The following is a 23,339-nucleotide window of genomic DNA, read 5'->3' as shown; positions in this document are numbered from 1 at the left end:
TCATAGAATCAAACAGTTGCATCAGATTTGTCTGCTGCACATTGTAGTGTGAATCTCCACAACCCCCATTAGAGAACAGTGAACTCATTGTGTTGTTCAAGGAAACCAGTTTGAGATTACATAAACTCGGTGACATCGTGCATTAGCCTGCTGGAAGTAGAATGCTGCGGTTTAAATCAATAACTACCAGACCAAACAATATTTCCCCAATCCTCCACTGTCCAGTTTTGTTGAGATTGCTTCAATTGTGGCTTCAACTTCAGAATCTTAGTTGACTGTAGTGGTTCACATTTTTGTTAAAATGGACCAAACCATTTTTTGATTTTCATCATACCTAGTTTAGCATGAGGATATCATGTGAGAAAAATAACCTTTCCTATGAGACATTTGAATACAGCACTGAATTTAAAAATTTGGCTCAGGGATGTTTTTGTAACTCAAGTTATTCAGTCATTGACTTGATTTGATTGATTTTATTTAACACACTCATTGTCCACATGGTATTATTTGATAAATTACACAGATATGTAGCCTACATGGCCTGACCTGAGCTGTTGTTTACATGTGTCTGCACATGTCTGATAACCTCAGTTGTAGATAAACCACTGACGTTATAACATGGCTTGTAGAATTTATAGGTTAATTACACAAAGTTAATGAGGTGACAGAAAATGCCACAACTTTGCTTTGTACGGTAACATAGCAACAAATTGGCACATTTCACTGTCTAACAAAAACACTCAGCAGTGAACTGGTACCCAGAGGAGTCTTAAACACAAATCATGACAAGAAGCAGACACATTAAGCTAAAACCTGCCAAGGCAGGAGAAAGAAGGTAATGTTTCCAGCAGCTTGCTAGTCAGCACTAGAATACAAAACTCCAACACAGCAGGAGTCAGGAGAAGGGCGGAAAGGGAACTAACAACATTTCAGCCGGAAAAGGCAATATGTATGTGTATGAATGTGCAAACTTGGAGGTGTAAAATAGACTAAACTTCTGCTGTGGAGGTCAAAAATCAGTTAAACTGTAAATGTAGACAAAAAGGGTATTTTTGCTATATACACTACTGTGCAGGGTTTTAAGCTTCTATTGCTATAATTAATCCTTGATCTAACCTCTTTTAAGAAACCCACATTTTTCCAGCTCTGTAGGATTTAAAGTATAACCGAATAAACTAATGAATCCATTTCTGGCCGTTCAGGCAGTCAGTCTAAACAAAATATGTCTGTACTCTGCATTAAAACAATCAGAATGCTACCTGACAAGCACGATGAATGTCTCAGTAAAAATTATCCACTTTAAGGAGCAGAGAGATTTCTTGAATGCGGGATCATCTAAGTCAAACTGTCAGCCGTACTTAACATGTCTCCTAAATTACATTGCTTGAATTACACAAAACAGATGACACCTTAAATTTAAGGCTACAGATGAAGGATTGTTACCAGAAATTTGGATTCTGCACAGAACAAGCACTCTTTGCGTCTTTGGCAAATCAAGTACATAATGAGATGGCACGAGAAAAACAGAAGAGTTCAGGGGGCCAAATCAAATCACCCACATATTTTGAAATGAAAGTCAGCCAAACAGATGAATAATAAGATGTCCAAAGCCTGTTTATTATGAATCTAAGAGGAAGAAACATTATGTTATTTACTACTTTACTTTTCCTTCTATGTCTGGCAACTTGCTGTAACTTTTAAAACAGCAAAAACAGAAATTACAAACTGCATAAATCAGAGGAAAGAAAGACAGGCGAAATGGACTGGACTCCAGCTGGGGTTACTTCTCAGTACAAAGACAGTGCACATCAAGATGATAAACAACTGGGAAAGAAGTGTGATCCATAGTAAGCATCTGGTCTGACGTCTCCTGAATAAGTTGCATATCAAGAAGAGTTAGCAACTCTTAGACATGCTCCCACATACATGCAAAATTTTGTGACATTATTTTTACCATGAATATTTAGGAGTCGCAGCAGTATTGCTTTTGATTCAGAATCAATCGCTGTCTGACACGTCATTGCTTTGTCTGCATTTGACTCTAACTCATTTGAAATGTTCTCTGATGCTTCCAGGCTTTACATGTCAGTAAAATTGTGAGTACTGAAACAACGATTTTAAAATAAAAAATTATACAGTTTTGGGGGAAAATGACAGTTCATATTACAGTAACAATGCTGTAATGTGAACAGCATTGTTCAACCCTAACACTGAGGCTGCCTTTGGGAATAAAATCACTTTTACAAGACTGGGTAGGGTATTAGTAAACAATATTTCTCTCGACTCCCTCCTACTGACTAATCCGAATGTAAATCTTTAGTCTGAATTTAAAGTCAAGCTTTAACCTTTGCCATCACTACCTTTGCCTTATGTGGCTATTTTGTAATAATTCCCAAACATTCCTAACATTCTCACTCTTCGGTAAGTTTTTCGGTAAGTCCTGCACAGTCCGAGTAGATAACTGAAATTCCTGAAGTTAAACGTTAGGCCCATGAGCGAAGATGGCAAATCATGTCTGGGAAAACAATTATGCACTGTGTCTCAAAGTGTTTTAATGTAAATTTATTATAGAGTCATTATGTTGATTTGAAACAAGTCTGCAGAAAATGCGATGTATAGTTTCAATGTGTGCTGTCCTCCTAAACTAACTTAATGCACATACTCATCATTTATGATAAGAACTATAGCTTCTTATTTTTCTGTTAAATCAGAGCAGATGGGGCGTGCCGTGGTGGCGCAGGGGATAGCACGACCCATGTTTGGAGGCCTTGCGTTCGATTGGGCCTTGGGTTCGATTCCCGGACCCAGCGACATTTGCCGCATGTCTTCCCACTTTCCTGTCAGCCTACTTTCATATAAGGGACACTATAGCCCACAAAAGACTCCCTGGAGGGGTAAAAAAATATATATATCAGAGCAGATGACTCTAGAAACTGCTGGGGATCATTCAACAATCCTTGCAAGGATGAAGATGAGTGTTTTTGGCCGAGTGTAAGATGTACTTGGCAAAGAAAGGAAAGAAAAAAATCCAAAGACTGATGATATTAACACAATGTTCTTGGCTTCATAATACCTATGGACTACCTTCTCTGACTATAGTGTTACTGGGATTTGTATTTTATTTGGCAAGAAGTGACTGACCTGAAAAGGATATGCAGAAACAGGTGTATGAAGCTGCGCTTTCTATTCTCCTGGCATTAAGATATCAGTGGTGGATTCAGTGGGCCCCGACAAAGACGACAGCAACCGGGTTTAGATGGTCTTTGGCAACTTCCAAACACCGGTGACAGACAGAGACAGGTGGGCCCAGTGTAGCACTCTTGGCTTTGGAGCATCTTTGGCAACTATCACAACCAAATAACTGACAATGGCAGCTGCACAGAGGGGTCCTATAAGTACAGAAGATTTGCATAGAGCTGCAGATTTTAGCAGCTATAGATGTTATACAACTTAACAGTGAGTGGAACATAAATATGCTTAACTATATTTTTACAGAGATTAATGTATCTTTTTTACCCTACAAACAGCAATACTAAAACATAGTATATATACATAAAGGCATACTATGTTAGTTTTTTTTGTTCAATAATGTTTGCCAACAGGTACAATATAAATGCAAATGTGCAAATATTTATTTTTCTGAGACTTATTTCAATCTGCTGCTTGTGTACTTGCAGCTCATTTTGAAGTAAGCAAAGTGGGTCCAGTTTCAATGAGGGTTTAAAAATAGGCTATATGTCATTTTATTAAAGTATCAGTGTTACCTACAACCAGGTAACCAAATTACTCCTTCCATAAATCAAACAACCAGTTATGTAACTTATGCTTTCTCATGTTTCTTATGAGAAACTACATTTTAGATGCACAAAAAGTCTCTATAAAAAAATCTGAAAAACAGTGGTACTGAGACTGTTGCAAATATCTCTAGTGGCGTACTGAGGCTGCCTTTGGGAATAAAATTTTGACCAAAATGTTGGTCTTTACTTCAAACCGATGCTCCTCAACCAGGAAGTGTAATGCCTAAACTGTTTGGTTCTGTATTCTGTATTTAGACAGTTAAACTTTGAAATACTGTTATACATCATTATATAATGCACAAGCCAGAAACATAAACTCCCACATAAACAAACTGAAATCATATACCTCAACTCTGTAAACCTCCCTTGCCCTACCCCTCGTCTGTCGTTACTTCCACTGCAGAACTTAAAATAACTCTGCAGCTGCTTTGGTTTGAGCAGTTTATCAGTCAGTACCAAATGTTCAGTTTCTCTATTACCCTTTTCTATGACTGATAAGTATTTGTGATACAGAACTTATGAAGCTGAGGTGAGCTTGGCAGCAGATGACACGTCCTGTGAAACACTTCCATACATTTAAGCAAGATATCTACAGTATTTCATGCTTTTGTTATTTTAGTAATGATGAATAAAAAAAATTTCTGGTACCAGTAAGGAACCAGCTGCCATAGGATGGTTCATGTGTCAATACATACTTGACTTTAGGACAATTTGTAGCTCTTTTCAACCAGATCTAATCTACTTATATTTCAAAGCTATGAAGTGGCATTATGCCACTTCAGATTATTTATCTGGAAGAGACTGCTCAGAGTTGTTTTGGTTCAAACAGGCATCATGATCATTCATATTTCATAACTATGGACTTCCCCAAATGAGAATCAGAGCCATAATCAATTGGGCTGTAACATATTCTGATCAGAAATACAAATACAATAAAATAAAATTATACATGAAAGTCAATAATTTGTATTATCACAAGAATGAACTGATTCGTACTGGATGTACATTGAATAAATGTATTACTTACCAGTACAAAATGGATGAATATTGGGATTAAATGATAAAGGTTGGCAACAAAATGTGAGTGAATTGGCAATCGGTATAACTTGATTGTGGTAATTGAAAACCCCTTCCACAAAACACTCCATAATGGGATTGAGAGAACTTTTTGCCATTTCTGTGTGTTGTGAGAAAAAGTCGATGCAATGAGGGTGGTCAGAGTCCAACTCTCTCCCCACCCTCCACTGGTACAGCCTAGTCTCGCCAAGTAAGGTGGTCACACCCCAGAATCAGCTGTGTTGCAAAGGTACAAGCAAATCTTATCACAGCTGCCCTGGGGCATTTCAAACCCTGACCTCCTTGGCCACCGTTGCCCCCAAATACAATTACAATTTTGAAAAGAATGGCTCAGATACTTCCAGACTTAGTTTTTATATGTAGTGGTAATGTCAGTGCCAAATACACCTCCTGCCTTGCTGCACTGCAGACCTAACTTCTAGAAACTCACAGCTGTTTGGGATATTGCCAATTCTACTGATGGATGACTAGAGAGGGGCAGATCAGGGACAGGTCCTCTTTACAGGTTTTGAATGAACATGTTGTGTGCATGTAAACTTAGACTTCACAACTTTGAACCTAATGCCAAAGAAAAGGCTTGCCAAAAACAGCAATTACACTGTGTGGTTCCTTTGCAATAGTCACAACACTCCAAAATTATAAAAGAGAAATGGACCCAGAAGAATAAAACAAAAGGTTTCACCCTTTTGTGTGTGTGTAGTTTCCTGTTCAATAATCACACATATCATCCATAACAATGAGACTAATCTTACTCCATGCTATGGTTCTCTATCATACAAAAAATCTTGGTATTCACTTTTTGTACAAGCTATCACCCTGAACCTCATGGCTGTGCCATTGCTATCAAACAAGAATCAAAACACCTACACAGAGAGACTTGTTAAAACGTCACAGGCTTCAGAAAAACTTCACCACAGGGAATAAAGCGTTCAGCCAGGCACTAAAGGCTGAAACACATTACAGCAAAATACAAAGGTGGTTTTGTTGAGGAATAGAATAATTGGAAGTGAACAGTTTAATGCTTTGGTGTACATCTAAATGGAATAATTGTAACAGTAATGAGGGCTATTTAGATAGTGAACGTTTGTGATTCCCCAAAGGAGACCAACTCAGAATAAACCCATCAGCAGTGAGGAAAAGTTTTTTCTGTTTTTGCAATTCCTGACATTTTCCAAGGAAAGAGGTTTTTCAAACTCAGGAATTTTCCAAGCACCAACTTCATTCCTTTCAGCAAATGCTTCCTACCTCCTTTAATGGTAACATGATTTTTCCCGGTGCTCCTTGAGTTTATATATAATCTGATTCATACATAATGTATCAGTGATGTGCGGTGTGACTGGTGAGGCAGAGACTCCACCAGGGTCAAATGTCCAAATCCAATATAAAAACAAGATTTTAATTTTAGCTATAACTAATTAAGCCTTCTAACATAACATCTAATGTAACAGCAAGAAAGACCTCTGTTTTCTGTTAAACTTTAAAATCGTGTATGATCTTACCTTTATTCTATATGACGTCCATACACCTATCCTTCTTCACATATCTGTCATTCTGTTTAAAAAGAAACAACCTTGTTTCTCATTTTCAAAGATCTGGTAGCCAGAGAGTGGCCTTGAACATTTTCTGTATTTTTTTCCCCCCCGACTGTTTTCATTCATTTTAATTCGTAGAAGAAGAGAACCTGGCGCTCGTTGTGTTTATGGAGCTCAGTACTGCCCCCTATCACGATGCTTTATCTCTCAGCCCGAGCATTTTCTACTTCCCAAATTCAATCTACCTGTCCGGCTGCAACACATCATAGCTTTCATTTTTCTTGCCCCTCTGCACAACATTGTTTTGTTATTGATTTAAGGTTCAATAATTGCTTGGATGGAAGTCTGAAACAATTTTAGTTTCAGCAATAATTTAATCCAAATAAATGTAAATCTTTTTACTTGAGGAATAATATAGTAAATATTTTGATTTTAGATAAATTGTATCTACAAATAGATACATATTAGAAATAATAGAAAATAATTTCTAATAGCTAAATACTATAAGAATGAATAAAATACTTTTTTTAGATAATTTCTTTCTAACTTTCTTTGCCAAACAAGTTGGAAGTCTGAAGGGAAAGAACTGTATGGCTTGGGTCAGACATTCTGGATATTGTACACATCTCTAATAATCACAGCAAATTTAATATTATGATACATTTCATATTTCTTTAGAAATAAAGCCTCTGAGATGGTTCAATAAAAATTGGACTGTGAGTAAATCTACTGCCACACACTGCAGTGTCTTGAACTAATATATTTAATCTCTTTTCCAGTTTTTTACTTGATGGAGGTAGTCAGTTTCAAAGATTACTTTCCCCACTTCACATTGTTTTTCATTAGTAAGTACACGTTATACTCATTAACGTATACAGTTAAATTGTTCCTTGAAAAGGTCATTTTACTTTGGTGCTTTTTTATATCTTGTCCTGGTATCCATCAGTTCTCTAATTAACCCTTTATATAGAAAATAAATAAACTATCTATTTTAAAGACATTCAGGAGACACATTCATCATTAACTTTTCTCTCTGTCTGTTCACTGTTATCATTCCATTTGCTATGTGACCCACTGACAAACCCAATCAAAATGTGCTTGTGGAAAGGAGAAGGAAAAAGAGAACAGAGTAACTCCCATAAAAACTAAAAGAGACAATGGGATGAGGAGGTTTGTTCCACTGTTTAAACTCAATAAAACCCAGATGTTGACCCCGGTGTGACACTGTCTGAATACACAAAATGTCCATCAAAGTACAAATGAGAGCCAAACAACAAACTAAATAAAAACCCACAAACTGATACACTTGTAAATTAAGTGTAAATCAGATCTTTAAAAATATATTAGTCACTTTGACTTTATAGAGTTAAAATAATGAATAAAAAAATCTTTATGATTATGGTTCTAATACCTCTAATTGTAAGTTTAGCCAGTAAACTGTTTCATCTATATCTCTAGAATAAGAAATTCTATATGCTTATGTAAATTGTCAAACATGATTTTACTGTAAAACAAGGTCACGGAACATATTTTGTTTAACCCGTCTTACATTGGGTTAGACTTATTTGGGAGTCTGGCTAAAAAATTATTTTTAGAGTGAAACACGACACAAGCTATTTAAGTTTTGAACTCATGCAACCACTCTATCTGAAATATTGTTTCCTACGTGCAAGAATAAATGGTGCCTCACTGTGAAAACATTTTAGGTTTTATTTGAGTAACGTCCAAATGGTTTACAAATATAGTTTTATTAAGCAATCTCCCAGGCCTTCACAGCCCATTTGTTGTTATACTGAGATTAAACTACTCAAAAGTACATTTTATTTTCTAATACGTTATTTTGGAAGACAATGGTCACTGGATTTACTTTTCAGAAATTTTGGGAGCAAAAAAATCATATCATTTTATATTGCTTTCACAATAATGCACTACTTTTGTGCAATAACAATAAAATTAATTTAAACTTGTGGTAGTAATGTGAAAAAATAATGTAAATGTTCACTGTACATTCCCCATGTTTCTCATAAGACAATATATCCATTATCATGAGTTTAAAAACAGCTAGCCATCAAAACAGAAAATCTCACATCGAAAAGTAATTTATTGGTCATTTTGAATTTCATCTAAGTTTTCTTTCATTGACCAAAGAAATTCAATGAGTTTCATTGAATTTCATGAAAAATCTTTCATACACAATGACTAACTCCAAAAGAAAGCCCCATACTGACACTGGTTTATAAAAGGCAAAGCTATGTTTACTGCAGCAGACATTTTTTGCCATTAGGCCGAATGTAAACATCTTCATTTTGTCATCGTTTGGATGCAGATTAGAAGACATGCTCAGCCAGGCTGAAATGTGGAGGAGGTGAATGAAATAGGAAACTCAGAGGAGGGACACCAAAATGAGAATTTCAGACAAGAAAAGACACAAAAAAGGAAACAGAGTAGTTCATAAGATTTTTCTATTCTACAATGATTTATGTTGTGCAGTTAATGGAGTTACTTTAATGCTCTTCATTCTTTTATGAAGGGAATGTGTTGCAGCCTTGAACATCTCACAGTGTTTAAGTAAAAACACACATCTACATTTGCTGCCAGAGAACTAGACAATTGAAACCACATGAGATCCTAGATGAAGCCACATACACACACACTCTTTAGCAGAAATGCTTGTGATAAATCATAGACACAGTGGAGGATTCCAGTTTAGAATTAGACCTTCAGGAAAAGTTGGTCATCCACGTGTTAGATTCTATTCTTGTTGTTTTAGTTATTTTTCTTTCCATCAGGGAATGAATAGTTTGGACAGAACTAATGGTGTCAATGTGTGTGAAAACTAACAATAACTCACTACTGCAACAACAGTGATTTACTGCTTGGATGGGGATGCTTGGAGTTTAACAGGAAGGTATTTAAATTTGTTACAGAAATCTTTGGCAAGTGTTCTTGTTCAACCTGTGTATTTCGTGGGGACAAAGACAATCTGTCATTTTTGTGCATAACTGCAGTAATATAAATTGTTTTTTATCAGAAAAAATAACAAGCATGAGGTCATTGCTTACCTCTGCAGAGTGAGACTAAGGTTCCCGGTGCAGTTCTTGATTTTGTTTTGGGCCTCAAGGTGGTTCATGCCCTCTGTGGAAACACCATCGATGGAGAGAACCGTGTCTCCAACTGCAACACCACCTTTAGCTGCTTTCCCACCATCCGTCAGCTGTGGAAACACAGAATCCTCAAGTTACATTTTACACATCTTTTTCATCATTTTCAAGTAATGTGGCTATTGCTGTTGTCACCGGTAAATCTGATCAATTTGTTTTTGACATTAAGGGGAATCTAAAATCCATGATGCATATTTATAATCAGCATTAAAGTAAACAATGGAAATAATAATTAAGGTTGGGTTTTTCAACGAAAAACGTACTGTTTGTGTTTCACAATGAGGGTGTGTGAGTGTAGATGCGTGTGTTTGTGGCCTGATAGATGATACATTGCAAGGACCTTTTTCCTTTCCTAACATACACTGTGGGGACCAACTGCTCCTTGTGGGGCCCAAAACCTGGGTCTGGTAAGAAGTGCTGTTCTGGGGTCAGGGATTAGGTTTAGGACTTTGTGAATTGAGTTTAGGTTAGGTTTATGTTAGGATCTTGGGTTGTTGTGAGGTTTGTTTATTGTTCTGTATTCTTAGTATTCTGTAGTTTCTTATTTCGATGAGACTAGCCTTGTTTCTGTTTTGCTTTAGTTCAATCCTTATTTAGTGATTCTAGTTGTGTTTAGTTATTCTTTTTTACTCTTACTACCCCTGTTGTGTACTCTCCCTCACCCCTGTGGCATTTTTTCTCTTTCTATCCCCTCACACCTGTAACCTGTTTCTAATTAACCATTTGTTTCTTGTTCAAGTAATTAAGCTCTCAAGTATATATACAACTCTTTCTCAAACTCTTCTTGCTGGTTCCTCCTGTTAATTCTTGTTAGATTCTATTTTCCTTTTCATGTGCCTAGTGCTTTTGTTGGTTCTTTATGTTTTGTTTTGCACCTGTGTGCCCATGTTTTGTTTTTTTTCCCGTAAATCTGTGTTCATATTTTTTGATTAAATCTTCAAAGCTACTCACTGTCTCAGCCTCTCTGCATCTGGGTTCTCATTATGGCTGTGCATGTACTGGTAATGGATAGGTTTAGGGTAAAGGTCAGCGTTAGGCTGTAGCAGTGAGTGAAAAATTAATGGAACTTGTGGAGGTTCCTCCCTTGTTTCCCCAGTGTTAGTATTTATTTCAATGTTTTCATACAATACATTTATAATTTCACTATGTTTGTGTTTATTGCATTAGATTGTTTACCATTATGGGTGCACAACGCCTTTTGTTTTTTTGAATTATTAACTACTTTGTTTTGCTGAGTTTGAAGGACTGGCTGAGGGAGAGGACTGGTTGAAAGGCAAACCAGGAAGTGGAACAAACCATCAGGCTGCTGGAAACAGGGGACTTGATGTTAAAGGACCTGCCTCTCTCTCTATTAATATCATAAGTCCTTAAACAATTTTGGTGTTAGGTTGTTTTGTTTTTATAGTTGTTTTGTAGTCAAAATGTGTTGGTTTGAATTACTTATTTATGTTTATGCATCGTCTGTCTTCGTCTCATTTCCCACCCCTCCCCGTTTGTGTAGGCTAGCCTTTGTGTATAAATTCCCCTGTGTGTTCATTGTGTGAGGTCAGTTTTTGGTTTGTTATCCTGAGTTAGGTATGCCTTAGTTGATTTCTTTTGGGCCCATTTTGTTATATTTTTTAGGTTTGCTGTTGAAAGGCTTTGGTTAAGTCTTTTTTGAAAAATAAATAGAAAATATTTTTTCTTATATATGCCTTTGTCCTTGTGCCTTACTGGTCGGACCGTAACAGAACTCAATGCAAAGTCTTTGTGAAGATAGAAAAACATTCTGTGTGGGAAGTGAGACGGAAGTGTTTCACGCTAATTCAGGATGTCTGTAACTGCAACTGAAGCACCAGCAATTAAACATCTGTGTTTTATAATGTGCCTGCTTGTATAAGAAAATGCCTGAGGCAACAGAGAGCCTGAACTTTTACTTTACTCTACAGATGAAGCTAAGTAATTAATCACTCATAAAAAGCCATTATGTCAACATTTTTGGAAGAAACAATGTGGGGAAACAAAAGTTGATGGCTGTCAGGTTTACAGGCTTAATAAAGTATAAATAAACCTCTCCTATGTCGCAGTCAATGCTTTCATTACATTCAAAATATTTAGACAGACTTTAATTAGTACAATGATACCTTGGAGCTAATTTAAAACTATTCAAATGGAAGTACCACTGTTGTCATTTAATAATTTATTTTCTTCTGAGCATTGGTCGGGTTAGATCCATACTTACAGATGAGTTAAAAAAAATGATAGCTGTGTTGAAAAACCATACCATCATCAAGAAAATCAATTGTTCTTGTTAGTGATGATGGACTGCAATCAAAAAGGCAAAATTTAAGTGCATCTATAGAGTTAAATACAGTGGTTGCTCCGATTTTGGGTCTTTTGTATTAATTAATCATGTTAGAGAAACAGTTTAAGTCACTTCCCAAGAGACAAAATTTGAAGTTGCAGTCCTAACCCTTCTTGGTCACACTGTTTCCTTATATGTGTCCAAATGTGAGTGAATGAATGTTTTTCTTTCAACTCCACAACAAAGGACCACATGTGCTGCTATTGTGAACACACTTGTAAAAATCAACTTTGGTCTAATGGTGCCTATGAAGTATTAATGTTTAACTTTGTGTTCCTAAAAGAAAAAAAATTTATCTGTGGTAATGCACTCAAGGGACGGAGAGTGCATTAACCTGTATCATTGTCTGTACTATACACAGAAACATTCTTACACACAAACACATAAATCCACACTCACACACATAAAGAAGTAAAGACAGACAGGCATGACCAATAAAACAAGCTGGATTAGTGTAAAGGCTCTGCAGCCCCCAAGCCTTTTATAGTCACATTAGCCCAACACACGCAACATCACTCACCACCACTCTTAGATTCATAGAGCTGAAAGAACCAAGTAACGAGGGTGCAGACATAACATTGATTAAATTTGTTTGTATTAAGAACAGTGAGAGAGAAGGGAATAAAAAAGAATGCCACTGGGTACATGTGTGGGCTTTTAATTCAGGACATTTGACCTGTTTCCAGGGGTGTGTTTTGACTAACCACCTCAGGATTATTATGAACCTAGTCACAAAAGGTCCAGTTCAAAGTTTTCCCCTCATAATGCTTCTACCCATGACTAGCACACACAAATGCTCGTTCTATTTTAAGCATTAGTGCTTCACTTTTTTTTATTAAAATAAGCTAAAAAAGAGAATTCCAGTCACCGATGGTGGAGAGGAGGCCAGAGAAAGGAATGAGAGATAAGAGGTACTTTGGCTTAAGGAAGCAATATCATGAAATAAAAGTGGTTAGTTTGTAATGCACAGACTTGATATTTAAGTTATAAGTTTAATGGTACCAGCAGTCAGTTTTGTTGATTGAACAATTGTTTCCAAATTGAAACATTTGATTTTAATTAGGTTGATAGAAAGGTTTCAAAGATAAAAGTAGTTTCAATTTTAATGTCAAACACAGTTCCACAAACTATTATAAAAATCAAAAGCAGAAATTTGTATAATCTCAGTCTGTTTGTATAGGTTTGGAGTCTCAGCTTTCCCACTGTGTTTGATTTAAGCCTCTTGGCTGAGACAAAGAATAGCAGTATGCACACATATACAGTGGAATCAATAAAAAGAAAGAGTAACTTTCTTTCACTCCTGTGAAAGAAAGTTTTTAATGAGGCAAAATTTCTACCAACTGTTCCTAATGAATGGATGGATGGATTCCACCATTATGTTGATCCTGAAAACTTCATTACTGTTGTTGTCATTTATTGTTCAGGTAAATATGAATACTCAACCACCTTAAAGGTGAAGTTCTGATCAATAAAATAAATTTTTATGCTATCCAGGAATTCATAAGTCAAAGAAATTATCCTCTTTGACAATGCTGTTTTTATCATAATTACATCTAGGGACATTTTCTTAAAAAAAAAAAAAACACACAAGCCTCTTACCAGCTTCCTGAACTCATCTTGGAGAGATCTGTGGTACAATTAGTCTCTCTGGGTTAAGAGGTTTATGTTTATAATTCTGCTGTTTCTTGGCTAAATCCCAGCAAGCTGTGCTTTTAAGTGATGAATGGTTTGGCCTCTTTCTGAGGGCTGATTAATATAGTGACGCACTCCAAAAGCTGTTTTCCTGTCAACAAAAGAACACAAAATTTAATTTATGGTCATAATCAATTTATTGGTCAGCTTTCTGAGCAACAATTACTTTTTAGGCTGACCTGTAAAGTTTGTAGATAAGTCAAAAACATCTCCTATTTTAAACATCAGGATATTCTAATTTTGGGCAAAAGAGAATATTTGGTCTGAAAAATATTTAATTTATTCCAGTCAGTTAAAATATTAGACTCCAAATAGCCTATTTGGAGTCTGGTTTGACAGATAAACTTGCTAAAATGCTTACATCGACATTAGATTTTTAAGATGTAGGAATTTTTTTTTTTAGCACAAACTTTTCCAAAAGGCTCCAATGTTGTTTGGTTTATAGGCAGAGTGATGGGTCTTAGTGCCATGAGCAATCCCTGGTTTCAAAATACACTAAGTAACAAAGAAGACAAGCAGACTTTCTGTCTCACAACTGTTATAGCTACACTATTTTATTTCCTAGCAAATTGAAAAAAGCTAAATATTTATAGATGGAGAGGCCCAGAGAGATTAAAAAGACAAAGTAGGGGAAATACAGAGGTGAGTGAGATGGATGCAAGAGGAAAAGAGACGCGGCAGAAAAAAATTAAGTAAAAGATTAAAGAGGTGCAGGACACTGAAGCAGAGCAGACAAAATGTCCTCCCACATGAATGTATCCATCAATAACATGTTAACAGCTAGGCAATATTTCCCTCACAATTTATCATCCCAAGTAACAAAATGTTCATTTTCAGCTTTCATTCTTTAGTTGAACCCTGAAGCTGGCAAAAAAAAAAAAAAAATCGCATTTCAGTTTCATGTTCTGGAAAAGAATAATTGTAAAATGAGATCTAATTAACTTCTTTACCAAATAAATGTTTTGATATTAAAGATGTTTATTCAGTCTCTGCTACACTATGGCTGTGATTAATGAGCAAACGCAAAGTTCTCAAATGAAATAACTAGAGGATGTGGAATAAAGCAGTACAAATCAAGCAATTTACTAGAGAGTAAAAAACACTCTGCAGATGTGCGATTGTGTAAAAGAAGGTACATTCTGGTCAGAATCAGTTTGACACTGAACAGCAGCTTAGAGAGAAATATATGCAACTGTAAATACTATAGGCACACAGTGTGTGTTCATATGTGTACACATATTAATGAAATGTTTGAAAAGACAGAATGTTTGAAACTCCAATCAAATTTGGTAAGACAATGTTTTTCTAACATTCTTGGAAATACATATAAATATATTTCAGATCAATTACAGAAATTCAAGTAGCATAAATAAATAATATAAAACAACAAGACATTTTAAATATTCGTATATAATGTCATTTCAAAGAATCAAACTTATAATGAGGAATAAATTAGGGCACTACCATAATTATATCCATTTATAATGACTACAGTCACACACAGGGATATTACATCACTTACCATAGTGACAACATTGTTACTCTGTGATTGTTGGCGTGTAAAGTTGGTTTAAAAATCAGACGTTTAGTTTGGTGTGGTCCTTACTGTTGAAGTGAGACTGAATACCATTGTCTCTAAAGTGTTGTGGGAACTCAATGCAGCCAATGGCTAAAATATGCTCAGTCCTACATTGAAGAAAATGAGGTGATGTGGTCTGCAGTTTTTTTTTGTTTGCTTGTTTTTTGTGGCAGAAGCATTTATAGTTTTGCATGGATGATAATGTAAGAACAGCAGCTGGAGCAATAAATCTCATTTTGATGATCACTTGGTTTCACTTTTATGGCAGTAATTAAAAGGCATGAAATTGCATTTAGTTGACATAAAATAAGGAGAAAAGTTACTAATATAAAACTAAACCATTTTCTTTTGCTTCCATTCTTGTGAGTCCTTGGAATCCACTGTTAGGAACAAACATGATGAGGCCAGGCAGCCATCCTGGGAGGAAGGCTGAGAAGACATAACGGGATTAACAGCTTCTGTGGAAAATCCATTATAGCACCATTTAACAATAGGTTATACTGTCCTCTACACTGTGAATTTACTAGCGAGTGTTATAACTCCGTTGCATTGTTCTTGCCAGGGTTGTAAAGGTTCTCTGGCCTGAGAGGATTCTATTCATTAAATTGAAATCGCAGACTTTAAAAACATGTGTCACTAGAGTTAAAAATGGCTACTTGTAATATGATATTCAGTGTTGTCTTTCATTTGTTGGTGACTTGAAAAGGAATGCTGTGAGACATTCAAAAAAGACAAAAATATGTCATTAAAAAAACATAAAAGGTGACCATAATGACACCAACTTAATAAAAAAATATTATCTTAACATTTTTTCATTGCTATAAGATAGACTTAGACTTTGTGTTTTTTAAAAAACCAAGTGTATAAATCTGAATAACTTTGGCCAGGATTCCTGTAGCCAAGAATTTGCTGCAGGACCTTCTGGGATTGCAAGGAAAAATTTCTAGACGGTCAATAAAAAAAAAAATGCAAAATTGAAATTGGAGGTTGACTATTGTCAGGGACTTCAATACCCATCATCAGAAAATGCCAGACTGGGATGTCAGAAATTCAACAATACCATTGAGGATCATAAGGACGGCTAAAAAATGAACTCCAGATTTGATTGTCCATGATTTATGTAGTGTCACTTTAACACACATATGAAAATGTTGACAGGTCGATTTGCAAGAAAAAAAAGATTAATGAAGTTGTTTGTTTGTATAAAGTTCAAAATTAAAAGAAGGAAGACTGATATTAGAAGAAGGACTATGGAAGAACAGTGTGATATGAACCCATCACATCTCTGGGAAAGCAGGAAGCGTCTGTCTCTGGTTCAGGAACTCCTTTCTTCCATGGAAGTGTTTTTTATAGATAAAACGTTGCCATCCTCACCACACAAAGGTCCAATATACTTTGGTTTTGTTTAAATTAAACATTCTTCATTTATAGATATTCAAACATAGACCACCAAATGACCAAACTTCACATTTACAGATATTCAAAGAAAATAGCAGGAAAACTATGTATTTTATTTCAAATGACATTTATAATATTTTGCCTTATACAAATTTTGATTAGTTTCAATATACCAGAAAATATACCTAAGCAAATATATAGTCTCAGCTGAAGATACTGGTGCAGTTGAACAGCCAGTCTTGTTAGACAGAGTGATCATAAAAAACATACTATTCTTAGAAGTCTAATGCATCTTTTCCCATGGGTTATTTTCCTTTAAAACTATTTTTGCAGAGGAAAGTGTAAATGGGCTTCCATTAGAGAGATTTATATATTGATTCACTTTTTCATCCATTTAACTTTAAGTAATGCTACACTCACTCTTCTGCATGGGAAACGATCCCTTTAAAAAGAAAACGTTTGACACAAATGGATTTCCACTAAATTGTTCAAAGGCGGTTTGCCAGATAGTTTTATCCAAAGGTGATTACAGTGAGATACAGTATAATTAGGTGGCCTGTTTTCCTTTTGAACCAAAACACATACATTACAAAATTTACATTGACACGAAGTAAGGAAAATCCTTATAATATAGCATCAAAACAAGGCTCTTTGTTCCTTTCAAAGTCAGAAACAACCAATCAAAGTATGGAGGAGTATCTCAGTGCTGTCAATTACAATTTGCTCAACGTAAGCAGCACATTTTAGCTCAAGATTGGCAGTTTGTACCAAAAACAAGGGGGACAGTGAGAGAAGCATGGCCCTCCTCCTGGTTCTCATTGGTTGTTTCTGACTGAGCTGTATGTTTTTGTAGATGGCAGTAATACCACTGGGAGGAGGTATTGGAGTTCGACTTTTTTTCCACAGCTTATCTGTCTCATAGTCTACTGTCACAACACCTTGACAGTTTTAGCAAACATGTAAAAAACATAATATTTTTTAAAAGGTTATATACTGCAGATTTAAACAGCTATTAATTGTGGCGCGATATCCTTTGTTCTTTCTGAAATTCTCTTTGAATATGAGGACAGGCATTACTATTGTCTTTAATGTTACTGTTTGGGGAACACACGGGAACCTATCATATAACTATGCTTCTTCTCTTCTCTGTTTCTGGAGAACTTCAACAGGGGAAACTCTTAACATGTTTTACTGTAATCTAACCATGAAGCACAAGTAATTTTACCAAATTAAGTTGTTAAAAATAAAAAGATGAATAGGAAAGTGAGGTCAATTTACTTCAAAACTAGAGTCACTTATGGTTGCAGCCATTGGACCCACTGATGCAATGTGTTTATACTACATGCACATCTTGCACTAGGAACAAAATGCATACTTTGCTCATATATTATGTGTGGGCATTAGTAACAGCAGCTGTTGGTGTAAATGTGGTTTGGCAATAGTTCTGCATACACTAATAACCCCTACTCTGTGGTCTTTGCTTAGAACCAACACTATGGTTAGACTGGCAGAGCTCTAATGTGCATTTTAAATTGAGTGTGCACTTTTGCATGGCTGTATGTGGCCATGGACACTGGGTTTTCACCATCATTAGCTGGATTTAATAAGATGCAGTTGATTAGAGTTGATTTGACTCTTGGTATTTGACTGAAAATGTTGTTTGTGAGGAATGAGTCATGTGCAGCATGAAGTTTGAATTATAAAGTTAAAGTGAAAAGATACCTAAAATACAGACACAAGCAGAGACAAAACAGGACATTATGGTAAAGAAAGAAAAAGAGATTCTTATATATGATCTTTAGAGAGACATTTTAATTTTGAGTCAAACTGTCATCAGCTTCTGAGGCTAAGAGTCTACAGCCATAAGCAAAAGAAGAAGGATAAAAAACACTTCCAGCTGCAGGCACTTAAATTGAACACATCACTATAAACCAAAGTTCTTCAAAGAAATGAGTAATGGCGTTAATGAGAATGTTAGTTTGACTTGTACTGGATAAAGTATACACTGTTTGGCAGGTGCTTTAGGGTCATGGATGATTAATATTACAACCAATAAGTGATTTAATTGCTTAAACTGCACATTTTTCATGCCTTTACAGACACAAATGTGACCTTTCTCTTCACATTCTTAAGCACATAGAAAAAGACATACAAAACGTTAATCTTTTTGTTTTATTATCATAGCAGCATTTTCTCAGTAAACAAAGCTGTTTAGTGAGCTTTGGAGAACTTTTATTTATTCCTCTCTTTTTAGTTGCTGTGAATAGTTAATTACTACTCTGACTGTAAATATTAACAATGTTAGATGAGTACCTATTCTTGTAAATTTTCAGTTTTTAAGGAAAGTGGCTTCTTTACGGTCTCTATTTTATCATAATTTAATAATTTTTACAAATTGTATCTGTATCTGTATGCTTTGCATGTGTCTGTCACTTTGACGCTGATATATTTATTACAAACAAATCATAAAGTCTTCTGACATGTACCTCTCAGTCTCCTAGTTTTGCAATTAATAAGAGAATTTCTGATTTAAACAAGCCAGTTCTTGATAAATAATGTAAATTGTATTGACATTACACTTTCTAAAAGCAATGGCAGTTTTTTTTTTTCAAAGAAATAACAGATTGCTCCACAGATAAAACCATCAATATATTTGTGATAAGCCAAATCATACATTCTATGAACCTTGAAATACACATTAAAGCTGAGGTAGTGCGTCATTCAAACCACATTAATAAACTGTTACAATGTAGTCTCAGTTCGACTAAGAGCAGACTGCTGACAGGTACAGTTTACTTACTGTCAACTTGCATGGGAGTGAGAATTCTCTTGGACCCATATAGAGATAAAAAAAAGATTTTATATGAAAAGAACATATTTTTTAAATACTATTTATATAACAGTTATAGACTCAAATGATTCTTGTTTTTAGGAAGTATATTTAGTGGTTTTTTTCATGGGGTGATTTTTTGTTTTCTTTCTATTTATTCTGTTTTGGTAGTTTGCTTTGTGTTTTCCAGAAAGTGTCTTTCATAATCTTGTCTCCATGTTTGGACTCCAGCCTTCAGGCACACACTTACAGTCACAAAGAAACACACAACTTGGATAGAAATTCACATGGCTTTGGTTAGAGGGAAAAGTATCCCATCCAAACTAATAAGACAAACATGGCAACCCAAAATGGCCCCGAAGGAGATTGGCACAGGATCTGGCAAACCATTCATTCTCAGATTTGTGGAACCAGAAATGTGTGCACTATAGTGTAGGCAACTTTCTTAGTGACTGTGTGTATTTGTGTCAGAATTGCTGTGGCTGTTGGGAAGTTCCAAGCATAATAAAACAGAAGCTTTGCTAATATCAAAAAAGGGATTATCTTCTTTCTGGATCTCATTGCAGCCAAAGTGACGAGGGAAGCAGATCTGGGAGTGTGGTGTGTGAAAGATCATCAGTCAGAGAAAGGCTACACTACTAGGACATAAAACCAAGGGACCATCAAGTTACTTCTTCAAGCACCAGGAGTCAAGCCAAGATTTTTGTGCCAAAACTTTGATTGCTACACTTTCGATAGACACTTGAAGTGAAGGGGAACGAAAAGAAAACTAAAATGAGTTTCCTGTGAGGTCAATAGATGACAGATGGCAGATGGTTCAGCTAAGCCATCGCCGGTGTGGTTTGGATAAATTGGGCAATAAGCCTCAAGACTAAGGTAAAGGTAAGGGAAAGGTGCAGAAGTTGAAGGACAGAAATCAGTTTCCACCAACTCCACAAGATTGCTGGCAGGTCACTTCACTACTACCTTGAGGTGAATGGTTTCACATGCATGTGCGGGACTCAACTTTAAGAATGCAATGCTTTTTACCTTTGCATTTTGATAGCATTGCATATTAACACAATCTTGAAGCATGATATAAGATTGCAGTGCAGACTGTTTTGTCACCTGCTCACGTCTTTTTGAGCGTCTTCCCTTTTGAATTCAATTGTGTTTGTGTTTGTTACTTACCCTGGAGATGGTGAGGGGCATGTTAAAGTCCTTCCCTCCTTGTAGCCTGAAACCCCAAGGGGCCGGCCCCAACAGAGTGACGCTGTAGTTCCCGCTCATGGTCTCTTTAATTAGTATTGATCACAAGGAAAGATGCTGGTAGCAGGAAAAACAATACACAAAAGATCAAATAATTACCCCTTGATTTTTAAAGGTCTGCTAAGTTGCTTCAAGACTGCATTTGAGATATGACAGAAAAAAATTGTTTTTGGTACAGTACAGAAACAAAAGAAGTGAGATGAAAAATTCAATGGATAAAAATGTCAAGGGAAGAATGTAATATTGAGATTTAATTTCACATCTTTTTATCTAAAATAGATTAAAGTTTATTTTCTAACATTTTTATGTTTTTATTGAACTAGTCACTTTTTCTGCAGAAGGTTGCTAAGTTGTTTATGTAAGACATGTCTAGTTGTCCTAAAAAAGATCTTTATATGGTAAACATTTATACATCTGTATTTTATTACTATTTGGTGTCATTATAGCGCAAACTTAAGGAACTAACCTCTTCAATGGGAATTCCAGAGAGGACAACAACTCCAGTCAGGCACTAAAGATGGTGTAATTTCCAGTTTCCCCTGCACTCCTCCCTTTTTTAGCAATCCCACCGTGTGTGAGAAAGCCACAGAGGGATGCAATGCTCTTTTATACTATAGTTAATGACAGTGGGAGGGGAAAGGTGGAGGAGGGGAGAGAAAGGAGGTAGGGTGGGGAGATGAAGAATGGGCAGAGATTGGGAGGGGAGAAAAGAGGAGGAGATTCAGTAAGGGGAGGAGAAATGAAGGAGATAATAATGAAGGGTGAGATTAAGGTATAAAAAGCAACGCACTGAGGGGGCAACACAGGGGGGGAAACATGGATTATAGAAGAGTGTGGGAGCGTGATATGCAGAGAAAATGACAAGAGGAGGGAGGGGAGACACAGGAGGGGGAAGTTGGGAGCAAAGAGGGGACGGTTTATCTTTCATCTGGATATTTTGGGAACATGGAGTCATTGCTACGGGCCGCTTCCTTTAAGGTGAAACGAGCCGTAATAAGATCAAGACCAAAGAACACACCCCAGAGGCTTCAATGAAAAGGTTTCCCTGAGCTTGATGAAGTCATATAAACAAAAGATTTTCTCATTCCTGTTAGAAATTTGTTTCACTGCTCCATCGCAGTCGTTCCAACAATAACGCAAAGGGTAGCAAGTTGTTAATCGGAGCTCTTTATTTAAGCAGGTCTGTTTTAATTCTAGTATACATCCTTCATGGGAATACAGAGTATTTTCTCAGCTTTCCTGTCTTTAAAGGCTAAAGAAACACAATTATACAATCAAGAAATTAAATTACATAAACCCCAGCATGTTCCCTTGTGCATTTTGGCTTATACACAATCTGGAGTCAATTGCAAATTTTCCCTTTATTTGTTTTTCTGTTCCTCATTATTTTTCTCCTGACAATTAGCAGTTCTTCTCCCTTTGTGCTGGATTTTCTTCACTTTATCTTTTTAGGCCAGACAGATCAATATTGACTTTGTAGTTATACCCTCATAACACTGGCTTAATTAGATACTTATGTCATTCCTGACTTGATCCTGTCTACAGTACACATTCACACTGAGCCTACGTCCTGGCTCTGGATGGTGTTCACTGCATGCCTTAGAACAGCCAAATGAACACTCTGGAGGAAGAAGCCAACATAAAGACTGAAATGAAAAGGTAGTTTTGTATTGCATTTTTAAAATGGTGCATATGGTTTAGTTCACACGTGTACCTACTCCATTTCAGTGACTTACCTAAAAGAGATCCCACTGAACAAGGAGGCAGGAGAGTCATTTTCTCCTCAAGAAAAATGAAGCAACTAAAAGTGAGGAAAAAATGAGTCAGAGAGAAAGAAATTTCTAATTACTTTCACAAAAGCTTAAAATTGATCAAATAAAGACCATAACCACTAATGAGAAGGGCTGACTCTAGTTATTATATAACTCTTTAATTTTCAAAGGAGCTGAATTAATGAGCTGAATTATGTATCATTTAATTCAACTCATTAACTAGAGAATATTTTCAGGGAGTACCATGCACCAGAAAGACACATGATAACATTACATAATACAAAGTGCAGGATTCATCAGTGTTGAACAGAGAAATGACACCAGTGAAATACTCTCTGTTTTTCATACATTAAGGAACCCCTTTGATGAGGAGCTCTTTATTTTATATGGATATATGATCGTATTATGGACATAATTGTATATTTGTACGAACAATATTATTAAATAAAGCCCTGAAAAGACATATCTGGCAGTACTTGACATCCACTTTCAGTTCAAGATGGGAAGTGGGGCCACTCTCATTATAATCTGTTGCATTTTAATTTTAATTTTTGAAACAATAAACCTGCATATGGTATGCCATGGGCCTTATCTTATAAATAACCACGTTGGGCCACCATGGGCAAAATGCAAGGACAGGTCCCAGTCCAACATTTGCTACATAATTTTGAGGATAATGATGCACACAGAAGCATTGCACAGACCTTTGACTGGTTTCAAAGTGAGCACCTCTACTATAGGTGGCTTTGCAAGGCAGGAGAAGCAAAAGAATAGTAACACAGGAGAAAGTCTGCACATACATCACAGTGAGGAATCTACTGGAATAACAACAAATCCCATCGTAAATTTATAACATGTTGTTGGTAGATATGATATCACTGTAAGTTTGTAAAGTGAAGAAATCCTTAG

The 23,339-nt window shown here is 36.0% G+C and overlaps 1 protein-coding gene across 3 annotated transcripts in view; it reads right to left on the bottom strand.

The window, feature by feature from the left end:
* Positions 1 to 21,247, bottom strand: part of LOC102229823 (PDZ and LIM domain protein 5) — a 52,884-nt gene extending 31,637 nt beyond the window's left edge. For all 3 annotated transcript variants that reach the window (XM_023344050.1, XM_023344051.1, XM_023344052.1), the window contains exons 1-3: positions 21,125 to 21,247; positions 20,581 to 20,715; positions 9,469 to 9,620 (exon numbers count right to left, since the gene is read on the bottom strand). In XM_023344050.1, coding sequence (XP_023199818.1) covers positions 9,469 to 9,620; positions 20,581 to 20,679 — 251 coding nt within the window. In that variant the 5' untranslated portion in view covers positions 20,680 to 20,715; positions 21,125 to 21,247. The remainder of the gene's footprint in view (positions 1 to 9,468; positions 9,621 to 20,580; positions 20,716 to 21,124) is intronic.
* Positions 21,248 to 23,339: the final 2,092 nt, after the last annotated feature.

This window comes from Xiphophorus maculatus, chromosome 12, assembly GCF_002775205.1.
Source record: "Xiphophorus maculatus strain JP 163 A chromosome 12, X_maculatus-5.0-male, whole genome shotgun sequence".
Lineage (NCBI taxonomy): Eukaryota > Metazoa > Chordata > Actinopteri > Cyprinodontiformes > Poeciliidae > Xiphophorus > Xiphophorus maculatus.
The sequence above is the reverse complement of the archived record's forward strand: the minus strand, read 5'-3'. Positions and strand labels throughout refer to the sequence as shown.